Consider the following 25,601-nt stretch of genomic DNA (forward strand, 5'->3'; position numbering starts at 1 on the left):
TAGGTGCTCTGGTCTCCCACCCCGAAGTCCAAAAACATGCAGTTAGGTGCAGTTTGAGTGAGTGTATGAGAGTGTGTGCCCTGTGATGGACTGGCATCCCAGCCTGGGCATCTACTGCCCAATGCCGCCTGGTACAGGACTCTGACTGTGATATCGGATGATTTAAGAACAGGTGGCTGATCCATCATTTTCATGTGGAGGAAATGTAGCAGGGAGAGTCAGCTGTGCCGATCTGCCCCGGAAAGGGTAAGGCCCAGTATGGTGTGGAGTTTGGTGTCCCAAGATTCACCAGGACGGTGGGTTGGTGACCCCTCCCAGCCGGACCCCACACAGCTGATTACTTCGCCCACCTCCAAGCAGGATCCGTGACACATGGTAAGGGGAGGTGCTGTGTGGCGTGTCATTGCTACGGAGGAGGACTGGTCAGCAGCCACAGCTGGGTAAACAAAGATAGAGGGGCGTGGCCCCACCATGGGGGATTTCCTGTGGAAATGCAGCGTGGCTTCCGTTCAGTGCTTTGCTAATGCACTACAGCGTGCCCAGCTTAGGTCCTGTCACCAGGTTAACAATAAAGGAACCCAATGTGTCACTTTTCCCAGAATGCCTCTGGCACTTTCGGTGATGCAGGGGTACTCCACCAACCCCCAAAACGCCCCCTTACATTTCAGCAAATAGCCCGATGGACTTTTGCATCTGATAGCTAAATTGCTGAGCTCAGAAAATGTGATACTGTAAATATAGGAGCTCGTTGGACTAAGGGAGCCCGGGTCGTGGTGCTGCGATTCCCGCGCTCGTATCCTGCTCTCTCCGTGAGCGTGAGGGAGAGGGGAGGAATCCGATCCGGTGGGAGACATTTTCAAGATGTTTGAGAGGCAGCGCCTGACGCATTTGGGTTCGATTAGCGTGGCTCCGTAACCCGCCACGCAGATCGAATGGTTCTGAGCCAGCGGGCGAGTGAGAGAGAGAGGGAGAGAGGGATGCAGACGTGGGCCAGATCATTCCTGTAAACTTGGGGGGGGGGGGGGGTTGCAGAATGGAAGGCCAAGAATGAGCTAATATGTCCGCTTTTAGACAAAGTGTCCACAGTTTGGAGCCTTCTGAGGGTTGCACCTCACCTTAATGTGAAGGGGCGGTGGGTGAGGCGGGTGGGATATTTTTTTCCCAGATACAGTGTCCTCATCAGGCAAAGGCAGAGACCGGGAGTTGGGAGAGAGAGGCTGGTTCCTCGTGGCCGTTGTGGAAACCTGAGCTGCAGACTTTACGGTGCCGCACTGGCTCTGTGTGGGAGGGGAATGAGTGACCGATAAGATCCGAATCCCTCTCGCGGGACGTCAGCTTCTGCTCATGCTCCCAATGTTGTTGTTATGATTTCACAGATTAACTGATTATTTTACCCAAAGTGATTTACACGTTTCCCGATTCCGGAAATTCTGCCAGAAAAACATGCTTTCGCAAGGATGTCACAAGACGGTCCCAGAAGCTGCTACCTCGCCAGCAGGGTCCGTGTAATCGCATGCTGCCCGCTGCTGTCGCCGTGTGGGCATAGCGCACCTGTCGCACTGCACCTTTTTTCCAGCGGAATTTTGGTTCTTGTTGCGTCCAAGCAGTGGGAACAGAGGGCCGGTTTGTTTCCGCAGCTCGTGCTCTGCTGCCCCCGCAGTCACGGAGGTCTGAGTGAGACCCCCTCGCCCTCAGGGTTGGGCCATTGTACGGCTGTCCCGACACAGCGTCAACTGCAATGTCTGTCCCAGTGCGACGTTCCACCTGCGCATGACACCAAAATGCAAACATGACATCAGCCTGCTAGCCTTGGAATACCCTTTGGAATACCTCCTCCGGAATACGCTTCGGAATCCTTTCTTTGGAATACCCTTTGGAATAGTTTTTTATGGAATACTTTTGAGTGCCCGCTGTTCCACTGTTTACATTTTTTTTTTCCTGGCCAAAAGTCTTACTTCAGCTGGAGAATTTGCACATTGATTTTTTTTCTTTTCCCCTATTCACCGGTTGTCTGTCTTCCGTGGACGTGTTTGACAGCCTCCTTTTCCCCAATGGGGAAGTTTTTTTTGTTTTAACCAGGAATTGACTTGCTTCATACGCACACACAGGCGCACTCCACAGTCCCGAGTGACATTTACCTAAAACCTGGGAGGGGGGCAGTTATGAGCAGCCAGTACCGATAATAACTAAACACTATGGATTTCCTGTGCCAATATGGATCAGAGGAACAGGGACGCCGAAAAATAATCCCATTCCTCAGCACTTCCATATTTCCCTCCCCTCCGATAAACGCACCCATATGAGCGCATTTAATTAGCCTGGAATATCGCAGTTACCATTACTGCCACACGTACCACTAAATGGCCGTTAATGAAGTAATTGCAAGATGGCTGTTGGTAAGCTATTAATAATACAAAAGGGCTAAATGTGTAGAGTGATTCATGAAGCTTTCTCAGATCGGTAGCGGTGATTGGTTGCTCAGGGACCAATCAGTGCCCTGGCATTGTTCAAATTGTGAAAGCACGCATTTTTATTGGGTTGCAGAAAAAAGCAGGTCATGTCCATTCTAATGTACACTGGGTCTGAAGGGGTTAACATATGAAATGTATATGTGCATGGACTTTGCTTGGATGCGACCCGGTGATGAGTGGTATCGGTTAATATAACTGGGCTGCTGCTTACTCACTCTCAGATTGTTTTAAGCGTCTTACACGTCACTGAGTACCATGATTTCTGAAGGTCTGACTCTAAGACAAGCTGGTTCCGGTCCCGTCACAGCAAATGTGTTTTACCTGGAGTCTTTCACACTAAGGGCTTCAGACAGGCAGTATCTCAGCTGGTCCTTGAACCTGTATAAACTAGCGCAGACCAGTGGGGGGGGCAGCATGGGACACGCTGAGCTGCAGGAGCTGGACCTGCCGCCTGGAGCATGGTGTGTCCCACGCTGCCCCTGCTGGACTGAGCTTTTGTCTTATTTCTTCTCCAGTTTCGGTTATTAGAATGTGTTATAGCGCCAGACACCTGCGGTTTTTTTCGCAGATCTTTGGACTGATAAAACCCGGTTTTCTGGGTTTGAACTGGTTTTCTGGGATGCCACAAGAACTGGAAGGAAGTCCCGTGGATACCCTACTACTGTTGCTCGGCAACAGTAACGTACCCTACCCCCACAGCCGCCACCCTAACCGCCAGCAATGTCTTCGCAACATGACCCTCTGGGGATTTCTGTTCTGGGAGGTCAGATTAGATGCTCTTACTAGGGAAGCAGATATGTCGTTTCATGAGAGGATTTTGGGGGTGGGGGTATGCTTGGCTGGCTCACACTCGCTTGGGGGGCGTGTCTCTGCCCGCCTGTGGGCGGCAGCAGCACAAGCAGCCCTGAAAAGGCCTCTGAATTTCTGAGCGGTCTTCTGGAACGGCTCCATGCATCGCCAGCTTGTGGATGCTTTGACCTTCTGAATCGTGGCACAAGACACACACAGCTGGACTTCTGGCAGCACGTGACTTCATCCTTCTACCACCAGATGACGTCAGTCACCAAGGTGGTTATATGGGGCCTGAGAGGTTGTTTTGAAGTTGTGTCCTGTCCACCAACCATCACACGTAATATTTTAGGCCAGTGTTTCCCAATCCGGTCCTTGGGCGCCTACAGCCAGTCCATGATTTTGCACATACCGGGACCTCAGAGGGAGTGAAAATGAGGAGCAGATTGGGAGTCACTGTTTTAGATGTTAGCAGAGGCTGTGGCTCCTGGGATACTTCAAGCCGCTGGTTTGTCGTAACGTAATGGCTGTTGGTGTTCTCTCCGTGGGCATCCCTGTGCATTTACACACCTGGCTTTAAGCTCAGTGCATCAAGATGCTGGTCCCAGGATCAGACGGTTGCCGGTTCAAATCCCAGGGTTGTCTAACCATTGGGCGCCTGCGCAAGGCCCTTAACTGCCAGGCGCTGCATGGACTGTGAGACGCTGCTTCCTCAAATGTATATCACTTTGGAAAAACATATCTGCTAAGTAACGCATTTTTCCCATGTAGCCTTTTACGGTAACACTGAAGATCACATGGCAAGCTCTCAATGTAAAAGCGTCGTTGATGCTTCCTCGGGACGAAGTCCATCCCACAGCCCCCCCTTCCCCTTTGCGGCATTGGCTGAGCCACTCCTCCGTTCCCGGATGCCGACCCCCATCTCCGGCTCCGTTGTTAAGTGCTTTTGCGTGCCACCCTTACGCCCTGTCTGACCTACGGCGTCGTCCGTTTCTGAGGCCTGGTAAACGCCATCAGGACGCGCAGGAGTCACTGACATTATGGATTCGATGCTCGTTCTCACGGAGTCCCACTACCTTGGCTTAGTATGTAAACAGGAAGTGATGCGTCTCATCCGTGTGACCGGCCTCAGTAAATAGCCGTCCTCCCTTTGATTTGTCATTTCCTGCTGCGAGTTGCGGAGGACGTGCCGAACTGCCTGGAGGGCTGTTCCTATTAAAATGAAAGACGATTCTGCAGCGATGGAACCCCTGCCCCCCTGTCCTTGACCGCGGGTCGGGACTTCCAGGTTTTGGAAAGTTGTGTCCCAGGTCAGGTTCTTTGTACATTAATCATGGGCATGGACAGCCACTCAGCACCACCAGGGGGGCACTGACTAAGTGGAAATGGCAGACAGAGCAGAAAGAAGGGCAAACGTGAGGCGTCCCTGGTGTGAAAGTGCCACTCGGCCTTGTTGAGAGCACGAGGCGTGAATGTGCCTCATGTCTGTGGGCTTGTATGCTTTCTGCAGACCGTAGTGCTAAATAAGTTCAGTGGGCAGCAAAATAGCAACAGAATAACACAAAAAGTAACAGGAAGTGACACTAATGTAGATATACATATGATGGCTGCATGAGTAGCTGCAAACACGAGATTAAAGCGAGATAAAGTCTGTGAGATCAGGCTGACACGCTGGCGCTCTCTGCTGCCCCCTAGTCCCTGTTTTATAGACAGGCTGCCGGCCCCGTTGGCCAAGGTTGTGTATGACTGCATATCACTGGCTTTTACTGCAGGGCACAAAACCTGAAGTTTTACTCCGTCCGTTTCTTCCAAGATAAACCATGTTTTTTTTAACGTCCGCCTTCCTCGCGTGTCATATAAAAACAGGGATGGACTCGGCTTCTCAGTTTGAGAAGTCATAAAAAAACATTTTATGTGGCACTTATGAGTGATTGGAGAGCATTAATGCATCAAGGTCACCGTGCGTGTTTTATTGCCCCGTGGAAAACGACATACAGTATCACGGCATGTTGGTCACATCTACAGTCAAATGAAGGACTATGGTAGTAAGTTTGTAATCACATTTTGGGATCATGTCTTGTGAAGAAAAAAAAACTTTAAGCATGAGGATATCCCGTATCACGGAGCACGTCCTTAGTAGCTGCTTTCCTGTTTCACATAAATGAGAGAATCTGTCCACCGAGCCTATTCAGGACAAGACAACGGTAATGTAGTGGTAAATTGTGGGTGGAATGCCAGTTTACCACAGGGCACAGACACCCATATTCACTCGAGACACCTACCTGCACTGTCTTTGGACTGCAGAAACAGGAGTACCCAGAGGAACCTGCACACAACAATAGGGCAGGGAACGTGCAGATCACACACACAGGGCAGGGAACATGCAGACTACACACAGATGGGGGTATGGAACGTGCAGACCACACACAGATAGGGCAGGGAGCATGCAGACCTCTCATACATGGGGCATGGAACATGCAGAACCTCACACACACATGGGGCAGTGAACATGCAGACCCTTCACACACATGGGGCAGGGAACATGCAGACCCCTCACACACACAAGGGGCAGGAAACAGCAGACCCTTCACACACATGATGCAGGGAACATGCAGACCCCTCACACACACATGGGGCAGGGAACATGCAGACCCCCTCGAACACACATGGGGCAGGGAACATGCAGACCCCTCACACACACGATGCAGGGAACATGCAGACCCCTCACACACACATGAGGCAGGGAACATGCAGACCCCTCGAACACACATGGGGCAGGGAACATGCAGACCCCTCACACACGGGGCAGGGAACATGCAGACCACACACACCGGGCAGGGAACATGCAGACCTCTCACACAAATGGTATGGAAACATGCAGACCCCTCACACATGGGGCAGGGAACATGGAGACCACACCACACACACATGGGGCAGGGAACATGCAGACCCTTCACCCACGGGCAGGGAACATGCAGAACACACACACACACGGAGAGGGGGGCAGGGAACATGCAGACCCCACGCACACACACTTGGCATGGAACATGCAGACTCCATGCACACACACAGGGCAGGGAACAATGCAGTCCCCACACACACAGGGCAAGGAACATGAAGACCCCACACACACAGGGCAAGGAATATGCAGACTCCACGCACACACACTTGGCTTGGAACATGCAGACCCCACACACACGGGGCAGGGAACATGCAGACCACACACACACGGGGCATGGAACATGCAGACCACACACACACGGGGCATGGAACATGCAGTCCCCATACACCGGGCAGGGAACATGCAGACCACACACACACGGGGCATGGAACATGCAGTCCCCACACACACAGAGCATGGAACGGCATGGAACATGCAGTCCCCACACACACGGGGCATGGAACATGCAGACCACACACACACGGGGCATGGAACATGCAGTCCCCACACACACAGGGCAGGGAACATGCAGTCCCCACACACACGGGGCATGGAACATGCAGTCCCCACACACTCGGGGCATGGAACATACAGACCATACACACACACACGGGGCATGGAACATGCAGTCCCCACACACACGAGGCAGGGAACATACAGACCACACACGCATGGGGCATGGAACATGCAGACTCCACACACACACACACAGTGTGGACTGGTATGGATTGACAACCGCTGTATTCTTTTTTGACCCTTGAACCCTGGTGTGGGCAGGAAGCTTCCGGAATGGTCCTGTGACCCTGTCTACTCCAGACAAGGAGGCTGCGAATGTCCGTTTAACTGCTGGTGGGGGCATGGGTCAGGGGAAGATTCCTACTAAAGAGGAGGCCTGTGGAGGGATCCTTACCCCCTCCCAAGTGCCTCGGTGCCGTCTCCCTTGGATTTTAAAATGCAGCCCCTCTCTCCTTACGGCAGGTCCCCTGACCTGCAGGACGGACTCTGATTGGACCATTTGGGATATAGCTCCTCCCCTGGCTGTCAGCCGCCCTGCACCATCTGTTTGCCCCTGGCTGCCTTCCCAGCATTCCTTTCAGTTGAGTAAAAGTGTGCGGGACAGGATAGCACCTCAGTGTGGCCATTCCGCAGTATCGCCAGTGCCAGGGATCTTGGGGGGGGGGCTTGAGTGTCCTGAAGCGAGCCCCCAGACACCCCCCCCAGGAGAGCCATGTTTCCCAAAGACTGGGCTGCAAATACCGGTCACATACATTGTTGTTTTTGCTGTCCCTGTGGACATCATACATTCATAAAAAATATGTGCATGTGTGTGTCTGTGTGTGTGTCTGTGTGTGTGTGTGTGTGTCTGTGTGTGTGTGTGTGTGTCTGTGTGTGTGTCTGTGTGTGTGTGTGTGTGTGTCTGTGTGTGTGTGTGTGTGTCTGTGTGTGTGTCTGTGTGTGTGTGTGTGTCTGTGTGTGTGTGTGTGTGTCTGTGTGTGTGTGTGTGTGTCGCTTTGCATAGATCACATTTGGGACCAGAATGTCCCCAAAGTTCGGTAAAACCTGAAGCCAATTTGATAAAAAAATCTGTGAATGCAATCAAAAAAGTAAAAGTGCCAAAAGTCTTGTATTTTGGTTGGTTAGGGCTGGGTGGGGGTTAAGGGTGTCGTGATTGGGCTTAGGGTTTTTTCCATAGAAATGAATGCACGGTCCCCATTTAGATAGGAAGACCAATGTGTGTGTGTGTGTGTGCGTGTGTGTATGCACATGTGTGTGTGTCTCCTACTTCCCCAACAGGAGGCTCTGCCCCCTGAAGGATGCTGTCACCCACAGAGCCACAGTTTGCTGCCCAGAGGGGCTCCTACTGTGGTGCCCCCACCCCCCCCCCACCCCAGCCTCGGGTTCTGGGGGTCGCAGTCGGCTGATGACTTGACTCAGACCCAGGCTGCCGTCTGCATTTCAGGCCTGTGCTGGAACCAGGCGAGTCCATCAGACATTTTTAAGGGAACTCGGGGGCTGATTACTTTCGGAATTGCTTTTTTTTTTTTTTTTAATACTCTGCATGGACTAGTGTAGTGGCGTGCAAATTACACATTTCCTGGATCCCTGTTGGTGGTGACCGAGAGACGGCCGGGGATATGCGGCATGCTGCCCGGAGAGACGTATGTGTTTCAGTAGGGGGTGCTATTTGCTCACAACCAAAACCGTAAAAAAAATGGTATCTTTCAGGTTGCATGATATTACCCAGACTCCTCAGAATGAAGGTCCATCAGACATCTCTGCCTAAACTCGACGCGTCGATCCTTCACTCTGCAGCTCTGCCACCTCTAATTTAATTGGGGTAATTTGCCAGAAAGTGCACGACTCTGATTCGCTGCACCGGAACCCGTCTTTAAAGCTGGGACCGGCAGCTCGGGTTTACCTGGGATTCCGGTGGGCCGGAGTCATCAGGACACCGGTTTGCTTCGGGATTTGCCAGGGCCCTTGATGCCGTAGCGTCCATCCTGGTTAAAACAACAAGAGCAGACCATAATAACGTATCGGCCCTTTTCCCAGGATCTGATTCCCATGTTCGCTGATACCTTCCAGATGTTACCTCAAGTGCTGGCTGTTTTAAGTCGTGACCCCGGCTGCCTTCTCTGGCGGGGGAACCTCCACGACCCCAACTCGCATCCAAGCTCACTTGCGCCCCCCCCAGCCTGTAATTGGTATTCACTGGCGTCGAAACAAAAGAAAGTTACAGCAGAAAAAAACCGGCAGAGGACGACCACAAATACGTAAATATAATTAAATATTCCTTTTAGCGGTCCCGCTCACCAGAGACGTCTCCCGCCATCGTGAACTAAGAGCAGGGATTTCCCAGAATTCCAAAACCCATGTCTGCTATTTGGGGTGGAGGGGCAGCTACGTGTCCCTCCCTGTCCGTCCGCCCGATCCTCACCAGAATCTCGGCGTGAGTGGCTGCCCCAGGCAAGACTCGCTGGAGTTCCGGAGCCACATGAAAATCCGTACCGGCTGTGGATGGATCCGATTAGACGCTAGGGCTACGCATGGTTTGCATTAGAGTCAAGGACAAACAAACGGTGGATCTCGTCTCCTTCTGGGCCAGAGGGGGACGACGACGAAGAGGAAACGCTTTCCTGCTCTCCTCCTCCTCGTTATGCCATGTTGTCACGAAAGGCCGGGCTGAATATGCCGGACTCTTTTCCATGTTTTGACCCTGACTCTCTGCAGAGATGACGTCGGGAGTGAGTGACAGGAGAGAGGGCAGCCGCAGCGTGCATGAGTACGTCTACAGCTCCCACATCCTTCCTGCGGATGTCCGTGTGCCGCCTCGCCGCATCCGGGGAGCCAGTGAGGGCTGACCCATGCAGCTGGGCCAGCCTGAGCCGCCTCTGACGGGATTCGGTGGTTATGACGGAGGCACGAGGAAGGAAACGCCACCCCGGAGTGAAACAAAGGAGAACGGTGGTCAGGCCCGGGCTTCTGACCGTGCAGTGGAGCCCACAGCCCTTACAGGAAGGCAGGGGAAAGGGGGCCGGCTAAGGCACCGGCTGATGCGGTTTATAGAGACACACAGATTTTAAAAACCCAGTCGGTGAGAAAAACAGACTGTCATTAAAGACCTTTCCGTCAGACTGGCATGTTCTTCATGTTAAACAGTCAAAACTCGTCTGGTTCCAGTCGTCTTTTAGATGAATGAAACTTATCTTTTCCTGTTAGACTGAGCTGCTCTGCTTCCTAACCCGTGTCTGTTCTTATCTGTATGAAATTAGCCGATGGCACATCCGTTAGCAGACGGCGGATCTGTGAGCTGCCTCCGTAATCTCTACCATCTGCTCAGTGGACATCGTGCCCCCCCCGAGTCAGGCCTGATCTCAGGGGAGGAGCAGGAGATGCCGGTCAGCTCGAAGCTTTATCAGCTCATCCATTCATCCGTCTTGACATGCTTGCCGTGACAACTTGTCCCAGGAAAGACGGGGCACTGGGGACCTCCCAGCACATGAGGCCAGACCGAAGAGCGTCACTAATTAAATGTGTGAAACTATAACATGCAAACATGTTTGGTACAGTTGGTTTTCCTGAGGAAAGCAGGCAGCCTGATCCATGGAGGGCCGATGTGGGTGCTGGTTTTTGAGATGGCCAGTCAGCCAATAATAAAGCAGCGATTCTCAACTCCAGTCCTGGGGACCCACTGTCATTGGTTGATTGAGAGGCCATCCCTGACAAATCACTTCTGTTGGACCTTGAGTGCTGGGATTCTTGGCTCCACATTCCATTATCCAGAGCAGTTCAGGTCAGCATCCTTCGCCAGTGCAGCTATTCTGAGGATGTGACTCTGCAACTCTGCAAACTGTGATTCCAGCACGTAAACTGCCACACTGCAGGGCAGTGAGCCAGTCAAGGTGCTTTCTAAGGTCTGCAGCTTTAATTGTGAACCTGGGACACGTCTAAGACTTCGGGAATCTCCATTTAATGTTTATGATTTATAGAATAGAAAGCCATTGTCATTGTATGGGGATCAAGTTCGAGGAAACTCAATCTTTCCAGATTCTATTATGCTCTCCTAAGAGAGACACACAAACACACACACACACACACACACACACACACACACACACACACAGAGATAAGAGAGCAGAGCTTGAGATAACAGTGGTGGGACAGCCATGTTTCCAGCACCACTGGAAGAGTTTTTGGGGTTAAGGCCCTTGCCCAGTAATATGATCTAAGGACTTTCCTACAACCCACAAACCTTCTACACTCTATCATGGAGTCTTAACCCACAGTGCCACACACTGCTTGCTATATTGTGCTGCCAGCCTGTGAAGGCTATATCACCAACTTGTTGTGTAATCAGGCCCAGGATCTTGTGGACACGGGTGCTAATGCAGGATGTAAATGTGCATAATTGCCAGGTGTGCTCACAAAAAAATTATTTCTGAGGGTCTCAAAGTACTTTGAGACCACAGTCAGTGGGGGTTGATTGATAGTCAATGGAGTCTGTCAAATTTCTGCTAACTAAAGAAAGTTTGCTAAACGAACCGATATGTTTTTTTGTGATCACGGGCTCTTAGGAGAACTAAGCATCTGTATTCATTAACTCACTGCTGCACAGTCTGTCCACCTATAATAGCTTAGTACTCGCTGGGGGAGCCATGTGATGGCTGGAAGAGTGCGCTGAGCCATGCAGACATGGCACAAACACACAGCTGTGCACTGATTTGAACCTGCAGCCTGGGCGATCTGATGCAACAATGTTAGACACATTTATTGTTCTTTCGTTCTGTAATGGTCTACATTTGTTATGTAAATATTGTACAGTTTGTTCCGAATGATTCCTAAGGCCACATAATTGGAGTAAGATCCTCATTTCTAAATCTGAGCTGATTGATAGCTTGTGTTTGCACAGGGACGTGATTAAAACACAGAGGCACACTTGGCTTTCAAGTGCTGCGGGGATGTTGTTCTTCTGCTGGCCGTGTGCGAGCTGCCTGCCTGCTCCCTGCTCTGCAGACGGTCCCCTCTCCACCCACAATACTCCCCATTGACACCCAATGAATGAGGGGCGTGGCCTACCAGGCTGTCATGTGACTCCCGTGTGTGGGCGGGGCTTCTTAGTGCCTGTGCCTCCAGCTGGAGCGAGACAGAGGGTGATTGCAAGCGAGCAGGGCGAGGGAGGGTAAGTGAGAACACTGTAGCTTTCTGCTTTCATATTGCTGCTGGTTTTTTCCCCTCCTTTTTTCACTTGGCTGTCTGTGTCGTTATTCTCCTCGCGGTTTACTTGCAGACAAATGCTGCAGTGAGGCCTCTGGCACCTCGCCAGAGAGGAGGACAGAGAAAGAGAGAACGGGAGGGGGCTTTGCTCTTGGGATAGTTAAAAGTTTGTCAGGTATCTTTGCAGGTTTCTCTTTTGCAGGGGAAGGGGGAGGTGGGAGGTGGGAGGCTTCCTGCTACTGCTCACTTTGGTGCCGTGTTCTGAGCGGGTGGGGTGGTTGATTGTTGCACTCCTTTCAACCTTCTGGATGTAAGGATGTCCCCTGCCATCCTGATTCCTCTGCATTCCCTTTGCCTCCTCTCTTCCCCTCCCCTCCCCTCCGGGCCGAGCTGGGTTGGGTCGGGTCGCAATTTGTAGCCGGTGAGCATGCTACTCACGTTTGCTCATTTGGCATGCATGTTAGCATGCATGTGTCCCTGCTGCGCTCTCTCTCTCTCTCTCTCTCTCACACACACACACACGCGTGCACTCTAGGGGCCCGCGCTGCCATCCATCTGCAAACGGAGCGGGCGGTGAGCCGTGGGTCCTGTCTCACATGGGCTCAGTGGGAAGGTCAGCCCCACCTCAAGGTCGGCTTAAATTCCGAACCTCAGCACTTTCACGTTTAGCAGACGGCACGTGAGGCAGCGTCCAAGCTGCCCTGCAGTGGCATTCTCTCGTCTGCCTCACTCGGCGACGTCAGCGGACCCTTCACGCATCGGGGTTGGCACCGGCTCAGCGGTTTGGTATGCATCTGAGTTTGTTCCGTTTATTCTGCATGCAACAGGTCGGCCTTGTCACTGAGGGGCGGAGAGAAAAAGTGCAATATACATAATGTTACGATAAAAGTACGGTATGCTTTCTGTTGGTTCTTCTTGTTGAGTCTTCCACGCTCGTGCATCAAAGGAGTGCTGCTCTGCAGACGCTCCGTGTTTCATACGCGCACGTAGCCGTGCCCCCGCCACAGGGAACCGGCCACACCCCCACCCCGGCCCACACCTCGTCACCAGCGTGCCCCCTTCCTGTCAATGCGGCGGTGCCATTTCTGTCCTCTGAGATTTTAAGGTGTCTGTTCCAGGGTGGATGTCGTCCTGACTGTGTGTAACAGCTGCGCATTACCTGCTAGATTTATTTGGCATCGTAGAAGGTTCGCTGCCGCCCTGCTGGTGGAGGCCTGCCGTTACGTCGAGTTTTGGTTGTTTGGTCACAGGTTTATGATTGTCGTGCGCGCTTCATCCCAGTCCTACACCCCTGCTGCTGGGCCTCTTTCTCCTGTTAAACCACGGAGAAGATGACTCAGCCGGGGGCCAGAACCAACCTCAACATGGTACCTTGGCACCACCCCATCTCTCTCTTCCTCCCACTGGTTGGTTCGATTTCAGTTTCCAAGGAAGTGGTGCAGCCGAGGTTTTCTAAGGTGCTTCACTGGAGTAGTTCATTTGCACAAGCAGCAAAGGGCTGCCACCAACACGCTTTGTAAGACACATTTACTGTATTTCGTTTTTTTAAACAATTCCTGATTCGCAGCCAAGCCGTTACGAGCTTGTGCGCGCAGGTTTGGGTAATAAACTTGGCTCTCGCTGCTGAAATTGCTCAATAATAAACGACGTTGCACACTCACAATGAAGTGTCTGGGCGGGCTAGCAGTCTGATGGGCTAGCAGACTGATGGGCTAGCAGACTGATGGGCTAGCAGACTGATGTCAATCGGGGGAAATGTTTCTTTTGAGTCGATTTTTTTTTAGCAGTTAGCCTGAGGAAAAAATGACCGCAGCTTTCCGCTGATTTCCTGGAGGCAGTGGCTGTTGGGTTGCTTGTGTTATATTAGGCAGATTTCATGGTGCAGCAGAGGCTTGTTAAAGTTGCCACCATGCTACCCGCCCCTGGGTTTACTCCTTTGCTGGGGCTACCTCCCCTACCACCACATTTCCTCTTATCACTCCCCCCAAGAATATTCAACCTTTTTAGGTACAGTGAGGATCCTATCCAAATTCTCTCCCCCTGGACCGTCCCCAGCATCTGTCATTCCTCTCAGCCCCCCCCCCCCCCCCCCCCTGTTCTCTCTTCTCCCATTTCACGTGCTCCATCACCCACTCTGTCCCCATGGTGGGGGTCATTATCTCTCAGTTCAGAGGTCTGTATACAAAAAGCTGACTGGAGAGAGGGTCTGCTTTGTGCTTATAGAGGTCAGAGGGCACATTCTGAAAGGCAGAGGGGTCTGAACAGCGTTAGTCTAACAGATGGGGGGGGCGGGGGCATTATTTGTCTCTCTCAGGAGGGGAGGGAGGGAGATGAACTTCTGATGCTGGTCCAACACAGTCTTTGTGTTTCTGTGAGTTTTAAGAGGTAATATTTACTTGTGAGTAGATGGGCGCTTTGCTTTACTTTGCAGTGTGACACCTTGGTCACTGACCGCTTCTGCTTGCTCTCCCTGCTGTGTGTGCTGCTCGCGGTCCTGGTCGCGGTCCTAGTCGCGGTCCTGGTCCATTCACATTAGCTTCAGTGACCGTCTCTCCTGGCCTGCGCTGATCCCATCCCAGTATAGCACGTAGCGTGATGTCATTTATGTGTAAAATTTAACAACTTCCATTCATCCATCTTCCGTTTTCAGTCACGGAGTGGGGGGTTTATTCAGTCACACTCCCCTCCCCATGTCGACTGGCAGATGGGTAATATGAATTTAAAAAACAGATGTTCTGGAGCTCCATCGTATCATCTGTAGTTAAGTGAGAACTAGTTGGGGGGGAGACAGACCGTCTACATTTTTAAAAATGATGGTTCATTAGAGTCTCTTCTGTCAGTAGAGGGGCCCCTATACACCCTGGAGTCATGTTACTATTGGCAACGCCAAGGGGCGGGGCTTCTCCCAGCTGACCCGGTCACATAGGTGAACTCCAGCCACCCCCAGCGATCTGCAGGACATCAGCCCTCTCCTCGTCAAAAATTGCTCTCGACCAAGGTCCCGCCTGCCTTTGCAAGTCGGCGCACAGCTCGAGACCGAGAGTGAGGTGCCCAGACCGCATGAGGTGGGGAGAACTCAGGGCCGGTGCGTGGATCTGTGACGCAAGTGGGCGAAATTACATGGTTCTTGGGGAATGAATGGCAGCCGCTGGTCCCGATGCTCCGTCTCCCTTCATCCTCTGAGGCAACATTGCTCTGTGGAATGAGTGCCTGTTTGACTTGGTGCTTTAAGAGCAGATGGGAGAACACTGGGGCTGTCTGGGCTTTTTATCTTTCTGAGAGATTTATAGCACCTTTGAATTTCCAGTCTTATCTGGCCGCCGACTGCGAGAGGATGTGTGGAGGTCGGAGAAAACCAGCACAACCAGTAAATAGCAGCATGAAAAGTATCGTGATTGATGAGGCTTGTAGCTCGGGGGGAATGCAGGTGTTTATCGTGGTTTCGCGTGGAGCCGGACTGACGTGACGCTTTTTGCAGGTCCGCGGACACATCTGTCAGGAAGAAGCTCTTGTTGTTGACTCGTCTCCTTGGGCCGTGGGGATCTGGCTTGCGTTCCTGTGGATCGGTACTGTCTGCTAATACGGGGGATTTGGTGAGGGAGGGTAACCTTGTGCATTGCTTTAGGGGGTGGGGGGTGGTTTATGACCTCTGTCAGTTTCTCATAGCTATGACGTCACTGATGCAGCGTGAGATTCTCAGACCGGCCCAGGCGTGGCGGAAGGTTCCGATTAGTGGGAGACTCTTGTTTCAGTGTCTTGAGCAGATATTTGACTCGGAACCTGAAGTTCATGTATTGTTTTGCTTCTTTGGAAATGACCACCTTAATGTACTGGGGGGGGGGCAACATAGCATTTGTTGGCAACTATCTACCTCATCTTACCACGAAAAATTCTTAGTCCTGGGGTTTGGTCATTATAACGTTGCAATGAGGTATCGAGGAGTTCAGCTGAGCTTCAGTAGATGTAACAGTTGTGCTGCATTTCATTTGAAGTAACACCCACGTTCTGTAGGTACCTAAAAAAGGAAGAACCTTTTGCTAGCCTGACAGACTGCAGTGTGACTCCATCTCAGCTGGTGGTCCATGTTGCCGACTCGGTAGACTGAAGGGATGAGGGAGGGTGCTGTTTGGGTAATTTTCCAGCAGAAGGAGCCCAGTCAGAAAACCCTCTGTTTAACCGAACTGTTCCAGAAGCTCTCGGCCCTCCCTGTCCCACCGGTACCTCCTTGGCATCCTCTCACCGGGCGCCTGTGAGTAGAGGTCGTCCAGAAGAGACTTTAAGCGTGGAGGCTTGTCAGGAGTGTGCTCCGTGTATATAGCGTGTGGACGGCATGTTCACAGGCCGAGGCTCCTCGCTGCCAGGCTAGACATCAGTCAGCAGGCACATGCGGATACGGCGGTTTGGTCGTCTTGAGACGCTGTCTGGACCTTGATCACTGGGAAATGTAGTCTTTTAGCAGATTGACACACTCTGATGTTGTGTGATATTCTCCTCACAATATTCTGACTTCCTTTCTGGGGTCTTAACACGACCCCCCAGAGAGTATGGGTGCAAGTGGTATTTCACGCTTGCCGGAGGTTTGCAGATACTTTTGCAGCCGGCTTCTCGAAAGACTGGCATCCCTGCTTTCCGTTCAGCACTCTTTGCAGTGGAAGACAGTTCCCCAGATCCAGCCACTCGTACCTGCGGATCTCCCAGCTGCCCCTTCAGCTGTCTGATGGTTCTTCAGCGCTGCTTTACAAACCTTGTAGTCCTTCGTCACGAAAAAGCGAACCGCCCTCCGGTCTGAGCACCCTGAGTCAGCATCACCTGTGGGTCTGAGTTAGACACGTACACGTGTGTGTTTGGGTGGCTCTGCAGCTTCACTGGTCAACGTAGCACCTTCTGCTTTTGGAGCTGTGTGATTTACGGAGCCTGTGGGCTCCCTGTAATCAGACATCTGTTTGAAAAGGCTGGAATTAGTCCAAAGCTCTGACTTGTGTGTGCGTGTAGCACGTGAGGTGGGATTGTTTGCTGCTGTAAGTCGGGGGGCAGATCTGGCCAAACTGGACGGGTCGTCTTGTATTTGTGTTAAGGGGTGGCATGCAGCTCAGTGGGTTTGGACACTGTGCCTGTGATTGGAAGGTCGCCGGTTCAGATCCCATGGTCGCCAAAGTGATTTCAGAGTTGGGCCTTTGAATGAAACCCTTTACCCCCAGTTTTGGATACACGAAAGGTGAAATGGTTCGGTGTTCACTAGGGAGTAGGGGCCAGTGACAGCAGTGAGCAGGGTGCTTGGCGGTTGCCGCTGGTTGACATTGTGCATCAGCTTTGGTTGTTAAGGGTCTGTTGGGGGCGGGGGGGTTATGTTGTCTGCTCGACTTGACTGTATTGTGTTCCTTTCCCTCGGGAGATGTGGTACCACCGCAGAAGGCAGCGGTGTGAGAAAGCGACTGAAGGTTACGGCGCGCAGCCAGACAGCTTGCTGATTCACCAGGGTGAGATGTGTGAGAGTCTGTTCTCAGCTATGAGGCCAGAGCAATCGTGTACGTTTGGGTAACGATGAAAAGAGCAGCAATGTCGCTTGTGGCTTTAAAAAGCTGCATGGGTTTTTCCATTGTGGGAAAAAGACTTATCCAAAAACTCTCTCTGCATCCTGCATGGGACTGATCGACTCTTCCTGACGGGGGCACGTTGGAGCATGAATTACCCCCATACGAAATGTGGGGAGAGGCACCATTTCTGTGCCTGTTTTTGGCTGCCACCCCCCCTAGAATCGCGACTCGGAGTTAACAGCAGTTGTGGTTTTCAGCAGGAGGAGTGGGCATTTGGGAAACTGTGTGGTTTGTGTTAAGAGCCTTGTCTCCCAGGACCCAGCAACATGGGAGGGGGGACAGGGGGTGGAATCCCTTTTCCTTGGGAACTACAGGCTTGTGAAGAGGCCCATAAGAGCAAGCAGGCGTTTCAGTGCTGGGCGGGAGGACAACTTTTACTGGAAAGAAATGATGAATGTATTGCTGGGGGGAGATTGAAGCAAATTGTATATGCATGCTGAGCAGGGGTGTGTGAAGGCTTAGTGCCCTCATCCCATAAAAGCAGTACTCATTACGTGTTCGAGATCATGTGACCGGCTAGGGCTGGGTCTGCAAATCGCCGTGTGGCCAGCAGGATGTGGATAAGCTCCGCTTTTCGCTTAGGTCCGACAGGACGCTGTGTGTTCAGGTCTCTCTGCCGATGGCCTGCGTGCAGATGCGTCCCTCGAGGGCGTCGTCAGTGTGGCCGCAGGGAAACCGGCAGAGGGACCAGACACGTCACAGCCTCCGCCATCAGAACGTGCCGGAAAGCAGGCGGCTAAACTGACCTCGCTCTGTAGATAACCGAGCGCACAAAGTCGGAGTGCAGACACATTCTGGAACATTCCACCAGAATCGAATTTCAAGGACTTTGAGGGTGGGTGGGGGGGATCCCGATGTGGGTGCCTGGTGTCTGTTAGGCAGTAAAATAATATGTAGAGTGTCTTCTCTCCTTGCGGATGGCGGTTGGGTCCCGTCGTGCAGAAAAACCCCAGCAGAACCGAAGCGATACAAGGCGACACGTTTGCATGCCGGTGTGGTGTCGACAGCACATGCCAGAGAGAGCGAGCGTGCGAGAGACACAAACAAGCGCATGAATGCTCCGCCCCCAGCGAGGCTCTTCACTGCCTGTGCGTGCACCCTGGCAGCAGTGTGGTGAACGGCGGTTACACGGTGAGATCCTCTCGCGCCATCTCTGCTCCCCCCCAGAGGCCCCCCTCGCTACTGCACGGACAGTCACACCTCGTCAGATCAGGTAGGACCGGCACCCCGCCGCGAGCTCGGCGTCCAGCGGACCTGCAGCCGCTCTCAGCAGGCTATCGGCAGTTGACATCTCCTTGCAGGCTTTTTTTTATTTTTTTTTCTTTCCCTCCTCCCCCACTTTGGCACCCCTCCCCCGCCCGTCTTCCAGCGACGGTGCCCCAGTAGCTGCTGCAAGCTCACATTATGTTTCGTCACTGTTAATCAGAAGCCTGGCGGTCCACTCTGCAGGCTTGCCTTGCCTGGTGGCGGGTCCGGGCGTATCGTGTGACACCTCAAGCTCGTTTCCTTCCTGTCCGCGTGCTGCTCTTCGCCATCATGTGACATTCGCGCCTCCCTTGTGTCAGGTCCGCTCCGGTTCCTCGCTGCCTGTGTCCCAGCAGTTTTTTATGGGGTTTTTGGTTCTGCGTCTACCCACCCCTTGGGTGATTGTAAACCGGTTTGGCTGTGAAACCCGGGTTTTACATGCTCTAGACAGTCGTTTGCTCTTCCTCTTTCAGACTTGACAGACAGGCAAGACGTGACACTGTGTGTGTCTTGAGTTCGGGGTGATGGAGTAGAGTGACTTTCCGCTCGTTGTGTCATAGTTAAACCAAACTGGACCCCCCCCCCCCCAATAATGCACGGCCCTCGGGTTGCTCCCCGCCAGCCTTACATGCAAGGGGAGGTCTGTGCTATGGAGCTCTCACCAGACCACGTGTGTTTCACGGCAACAGGGTCAGAGGTCACGTCGAGCAGCACCATGTCGGATCCCACAAAGCCATCCCTGCCACCGGTGCGTGCAGACAAGCCAAGTGCAGACTTCAGCTATGTGGGCATCGACGCCATCCTGGAGCAGATGAGGAGGAAAGCGTTGAAGCAGGGGTTCGAGCTCAACATCATGGTAGTGGGTGAGTCCTGGGGAGGGGGTTGCTGGGCTGGGAGGGCTGGGGTTAAGCTTTGAAAAGTCTTTCTCTCTTCCTCCTAATGTTTTAGCACAAATTATAATGTTTGATTTAAATGGTTGTGGTTTTGCACCAGCATGCAGCTGCCGGTTTACAGTGATAAGAGGTAAAATGTCTCCCAGAGTCAGTCCATCCTGAGTGTCACCCCAGGGTCCATCCACCCCAAGAGTAACCTTCCACCCCCCTTTTCCTGAGAGTCTGTGCCGCATGAAATCTGCCCCTCCCCCCCTGGAGAGTCTGTCCCTCCCTCGTGTCCACCTGCAGTGTCACGTGCCAATGTCCACCCCCCTGCAGTGAGCCCCCCATCCTCAGTGCTTACACAGAGCATGTACACCAGCTCCTACTGCAATTTCCTTCTGAAGTTTTTAACCATCAAATTGCGCTCAAACTGGTAAGCAAATTAATAAGTGCTGCACCCACTGAAAGTGCCAGTTTGCTCAAAGCTTTTAATTTAAAATGAATTCAGGTTTTTGCATGAATTAAGTTCTGCTGGGAATTTTGCTGTTCATGAATGGGGGCGGGGAGTGCAGGTTTAGCTTGCTTCTGGGAAAATAGTTTGTGTTCGAGTCTGGTGAGTTTGTTGGACTGAAACATTTCGGAGTGTCATGACAAGCGAGTCCAGAGGCCGAGCACGCCGGCCGTGAGTGCGTGTTACGGCATGTGCGCACACATGCAACCCAGTGGGGTGTTTAGCGGGCCAGTTCCAGGACAGAACCAGTTTAGAGAGAGAGACTGTGTGCTTAGCCAGCTGTGTCTGAGATGGCTCATACCCGTCACTGACTTAATCAAGAACACAGTCGCTCTGTTTTACGATCACATGATGCACTGCATCTTTCATGGCAGGAAATCGCTGAATATTTTCGCTAAACCACTTGCAGACATTTTACAGAATCTCTAGCATGTCTGACCCTCGAACATGAGATTTATTTGGTAATTAAGCTGCAGCAACGGTCTGGATGCTGGTGTTTTCAATCAGGTAAGATGTCCCTTGTGCACCCCCCCCCACGTGGGTCTGTTTGAACAGGACATGCCCGCATCATCACCATGAGCACGGCTGATTGGCTGAGATTCATGACAGTGAGTTGTGTGCTTAGCCAGTGTCTGGGGTTCTGTCCTGAAACACAGAGCAACAGGGCTGGGGGAGAGTGATTTACTGGGGAGGAAACCTATGACTGTAACTTGCACTTTTTTAACTTTTATATACATTTTATATGTTTCTCATTTTAAATACTTAAAAAAAAAATTTAAATAACATAAATGATTATTCTACCTTGTTTTTTGCATAGACGGGATTAGTGGTAATTTCATTTCACTGCTGGTGCACCACTACAGTCATGTATGTGACACATAATCTTGAAGTGATCTGAAGGCAGGTTTTCAGGTTAGTCCGAGTCTGTGGCCAGGTGAACGGGAATGACTGTGAACCTGGCCACTTAGTTCTCAGAAGGCATCTGAAAAGACGTCCTCCTTTACCGCATGATATATCCTTGAGTAGACTTCAGCCAGCTGGTTTTGAGAGCTTTGACAGGGAAATGTTTGTAACCTGCTAACCAGTCTTAAACATTAACAGATATATAAGGTTAGTTACTTGTTAACCGATCTATAATTCTGTAATCGCATGATAACCGGTCTGTGGAGATGCTGGAGGGATGCAAGTCAGCTGTGAGTTTAGATTAAGGAGTTAAATGGTTTGTTACCATGGTTGGGGTTCGAATCCCATCTTCTGTGTGTATGGAGTTTGCCTGACATGCGGGTTGTCTGCTAGTACCCTATGTGCCCTGCGATGGGCTGGCATCCTGGCCAGGGTGTAGCCCCTCCTTGTGCCCTATGCTACTCCAGGCCCCTCTGCAATCCCGACCAGGATAACATATTGGAAACTGATGGATGCTATTGGTAGCATTGCAGTTACAGTTTGTACTTTTTTGCTCTATATCGATCTGCTTTTCGCACAGTGGAGCCCCATTTCTGTGTGTGTGTGTGTGTGTGTGTGTGTGTGTGTGTGTGTGTGTGTGTGTGTGTGTGTGTGTGTGTGTGTGTGTGTGTGTGTGTGTGTGTGTGTGTGTGTGTGTGTGTGTGTGTGTGTGTGTGTGTGTGTGTGGGGCTTTCCTTTACAGTGTGCAGCAGTGCCTAACGTTTATGGGTGTGAGGAATTGCCTGACATTTCTGCAGCGCTCACGGTATTTTTGCAGTATCTGTTCATGTGTCTTGACCCTTCACTATTGCTGTTAGGTTTCATGGTTTGGGGACAGCTATCAGACCTATCAGCCTGAACTGCATGTGATTTGAAGGTCAGAGTTTTCACTTCGCACCAGACCAAATAAGTGTGGCCAGTAGCCCATCCAATTAAAATCCATTGCTGTTTGGTGTCCTTGAGCATTTTTCCTCCAGTCCCCAGGGGCTGATTTGGGAGGTGCGTAGAGGTCTACATGCTCAGTGAAGCGGAGACCTCGCGATCTGTCTCGTTATGAGTAATGCAGCCTCCCGCCAGTCCTTGGTGACATAAGGAGGCTCCCAGAAGCCTTTGGGGTTTGTTTACATAACCTGCGGCCCTCAGGCCCCCAGTGTAGAACGCCCCCTCCCCTCCCAAACCACTCTCTCTGCAGCAGGTCTGAATGCGTCTGCCCCATAATCATTTACTCATCGAAATCCGTGAGCAGAGGTGAATGATAGCTTGGTGCCTGATGGGAAGGAGCAAAGCATTCTGGGAACACCCCGGCCCGGCTCCTTTCGCTTTTTACCCACCGTGAACTTGCCTTTGTCTCACTCAGCCTTCTTGGGTGCTATCTGAGCCTCCCGTCTGAACGGCTGGACTTTGAACCAGAAGCTGGCTGGCTGTCTGTGGTACCAGGAAAGCGGCTGCTTATGGGAGGAGGGAGAGAGGAAGTTAGCAAGACCAGAGGGTTCCTGTAACTGTCTCTCACGTCGCGCGTGGGAGGAAAAAACTCGATGTCTGAGAAATTCCGTCAGGTTAACGAAGGGTTTGTTCTGTGGCTGCTTGAGTTACATGTCATGTCAGATAATCCATGTCAGGGAGGATGATTTGAACTACGACAGGGTTCTTAAACTACCGTTCCTATTAAAAGGACCTGGATTTCTCTTAATCACCAAATTCTTGCTGTGTGCTGATTGGTCAGTCTCACAGTTATTGCTGTGTGCTGATTGGTCAGTTTCAGTTATTGCTGTGTGCTGATTGGTCAGTCTCCTATAATCATGCATGTGTCACTAATGTTAATGTGTTTATTTCCTTCAATCAAGGAAATAATCCAATCAACGCACACGAACTGAACCATTTAGCCAAACACAAGTGCCTTTTGGTTTTAAAGTACTTAAAATGTGAAGTGGCCCAAAGTGTCCCAGGTGAGGCACACTGGACCCGTTAGGTGAAGGTCCTGCCTTCCTGAGCCCAGGTCTTCCCCTGGATTCTTTAGAGAGGATGCCCTCTTTTGGCTGGCAGACACGAGACACGAGTCTCTATCGTAATGATGGATGCCGTCCCGCCAATTGAGAGTGGGTGATGCCCGGTAACCCCCTCCGTCTTCCTGTTCAGGACAGAGTGGCCTTGGCAAGTCGACGCTGATGAACACCCTCTTCAAGTCGAAGGTGAGCCGCAAGTCCACGCAGGCACCTCCGGAGGAGAGGATCCCCAAGACGATCGAGATCAAGTCTGTCAGTCACGGTGAGTCGGGGGGAGGGGGGCTTGGCCATGTGAAGACCTACAGAGGGGTGTAACTCCGGTGCTCTTTCGTCTGGCACCTGCGGGTTACAGGCTCATTCACCCCACCCTGACTTGCTTGAACAGCTCTTTCTGACGGATGTTCTCCTGTAACAGGACAGATTAGAACCATTTTGCCAGAACTTCTGCTTTCTCCCTGTAAATAACACGATTAGCTCGTCTCCTGGTCGTCTGCCAGGCTGAGAATGGGGGTGATCCTTGGGCAGATGTCTGGGAGCCCCCGCCCAGCCGGACGGATTGCTGACCGCGTCTCTGTCCTCCTGCAGACATAGAAGAGAAGGGCGTGAGGATGAAGCTGACGGTCATTGACACGCCGGGATTCGGAGACCAGATCAACAACAAGAATTGGTGAGCGGGGCGGGGGTGTGTGACGCGCGTGTCGCTGGCGTGCATGGGGGTGCGTGTGCGTGACGTTCCATCTGGCCCCTCCCTGTACTCCTCAGCTGGGTGCCCATCATGAAGTTCATCAACGACCAGTATGAGCTGTACCTGCAGGAGGAGATCAACATCAACAGGAAGAGGAGGATCCCAGACTCGCGCGTGCACTGCTGCGTCTACTTCATCCCCCCCACGGGTCACTGGTACGGGCCAGCAGAGGGCACTGGCGTGACACTGCGGCAGGCATGGCTGAGAGGCAGGGCTAGACATCGTAGTCAGCGTGAGGTCACCCTTCCCCCGGGGGGTGACGCTGTGTGTGCTTGAAGCTAACCTGCTGTGTGCTGAATACAGTTTTCTCTGGGGGGGGGTGGGCTGGTAATGATACAGGACACACAGGGCACTGCGTCTTACAGTGTAGGCCACATCCCTGCATTATTACCTGGCGACTTCCCATCCACAGCGTCTTCACTATGTGCAAATCTGGGGGCAGGTCTCCTGCCTTCACATCTCTATCTGGTAGCTGTGAAGTGGGTCACAGGTGGGTCAGATGTAGGGGGATTTGCCTGGATTTGATTAGTCTTTGCTTTCCGGTCACATTGTTTTTGGCTAATTACTCCGACTGAGGCTGTTAAACCAGTTACCTGCTGTGAAGAAGGCTTCAGGTCTTGCTGTGTTGGTGTTGGTTAACTGGCTAGTAGCAGGCAAGTCAGCGATGGTGATACTGCAGGGGGCGCACCTGTGCAAACCGCCTCCGCAGTCACCCTGACATTGCAGAAATGCCTCCCCCCACCCCAACAATAACACTGAGCTCATTTGTCATGTTCATAGATGCATAATAATGCCTTTGGCATGAATTAGCCGGTTAGTTAACTATTTACTTCCTGTCTGGAGCAGTTTGCAGCTTCTGTGCACCATTGCCTGTAGATCGGTGGTTTGCTCAGTGCTGACATGGCTTAGTGGACCGGGCTTCCCAGGTCCCGCTCCCATACCCAGAAGGGCTGCGGTGGCAGGCTGCAGAACTGAAACACATCAGGATCTGTCAGTCAGGAAGCTGTTGGTTCCTGTGCCTTTAAGGACAGGATCCCCCCCCCCCTCACCACCACCCTTTTCAGTAGCGGGGCACCTGGTTCCTCCACATTGCTTCTTGACATTCGTTTCCTGCTGTCCTGAACATGCCGCCCCATGTTTGCTTTCTCACTTTCAAAATGTTACCCCCCCCCTTCATTTTTACACCGATCTTTACATCGTTGGGGCGATCAGGCAGCAGTCTGAGATGGTGGAGTGACCGGCATCTGTACACCCGTCAGACACGGCACAGGGTGGCCTGTAGAGCGCAGAATTAGCACGGAATCGTATTGGGATGCAGAGTCGGCCGTCGCATGTTTATCCACAGCGGCACCACTGGATCTGAGCATGTTTGCTTGTGTTGTCCTCTCTGTACTCCACATCTGACCCCCCCCCCGCCCATGCAGCCTGAGGCCCCTGGACGTGGAGTTCATGCAGCGTCTCAGCAAGGTGGTGAACATCGTCCCCGTCATTGCCAAAGCGGACACACTGACACTCGAGGAACGGGACTTCTTCAAGCAGAAGGTGAGCGCTGCTCGCATGCTGAGCTCCCTCTTTCCAGTCTGGGCGGGAATCCGGCCCCCCTCCATCCTGCCAGGCTACGGCGTGTCTACACAGCCTGTTAACAGCTCTGTTAACATCAGGGACTGATTCGTCGAGATGGTGCTGCAGAGCCTGTGTCCAAGGTGCCAAGGTGTAGCCTGCGTGGAGGGAAGCGACGCCTGCTGCACACTTCCTGTTTACAAGTTTCGG

At 52.2% G+C, this 25,601-nt stretch overlaps 2 protein-coding genes across 6 annotated transcripts in view; one reads left to right on the forward strand and one right to left on the reverse strand.

Annotated features, from left to right (window-relative positions):
• The window catches only part of septin9b (septin 9b), a 54,773-nt gene that overhangs the window by 23,697 nt on the left and 5,475 nt on the right, over positions 1–25,601 (forward strand). For 2 of the 5 annotated variants that reach the window (XM_049013836.1, XM_049013837.1), the window contains exons 3-7: positions 19,445–19,618; positions 23,220–23,348; positions 23,672–23,753; positions 23,849–23,986; positions 25,256–25,373. In XM_049013836.1, coding sequence (XP_048869793.1) covers positions 19,471–19,618; positions 23,220–23,348; positions 23,672–23,753; positions 23,849–23,986; positions 25,256–25,373 — 615 coding nt within the window. In that variant the 5' untranslated portion in view covers positions 19,445–19,470. Of the gene's footprint in view, positions 1–11,788; positions 11,882–12,144; positions 12,703–18,395; positions 18,724–19,444; positions 19,619–23,219; positions 23,349–23,671; positions 23,754–23,848; positions 23,987–25,255; positions 25,374–25,601 lie in introns of those variants that run through there. The other 3 variants (XM_049013838.1, XM_049013839.1, XM_049013835.1) reach the window with 3 other exon arrangements.
• LOC125742332 (uncharacterized) lies at positions 1,405–9,235 on the reverse strand. Its single transcript, XM_049014241.1, has 3 exons — positions 9,016–9,235; positions 8,621–8,913; positions 1,405–1,764 (listed from the first exon to the last, which is right to left on the reverse strand). Exons 1-3 carry the CDS (start codon positions 9,032–9,034, stop codon positions 1,405–1,407), a joined length of 672 nt encoding a protein of 223 aa, XP_048870198.1. The 5' UTR covers positions 9,035–9,235.

Source organism: Brienomyrus brachyistius, chromosome 5 (assembly GCF_023856365.1).
Source record: "Brienomyrus brachyistius isolate T26 chromosome 5, BBRACH_0.4, whole genome shotgun sequence".
In the NCBI taxonomy this organism is placed as follows: Eukaryota; Metazoa; Chordata; class Actinopteri; order Osteoglossiformes; family Mormyridae; genus Brienomyrus; species Brienomyrus brachyistius.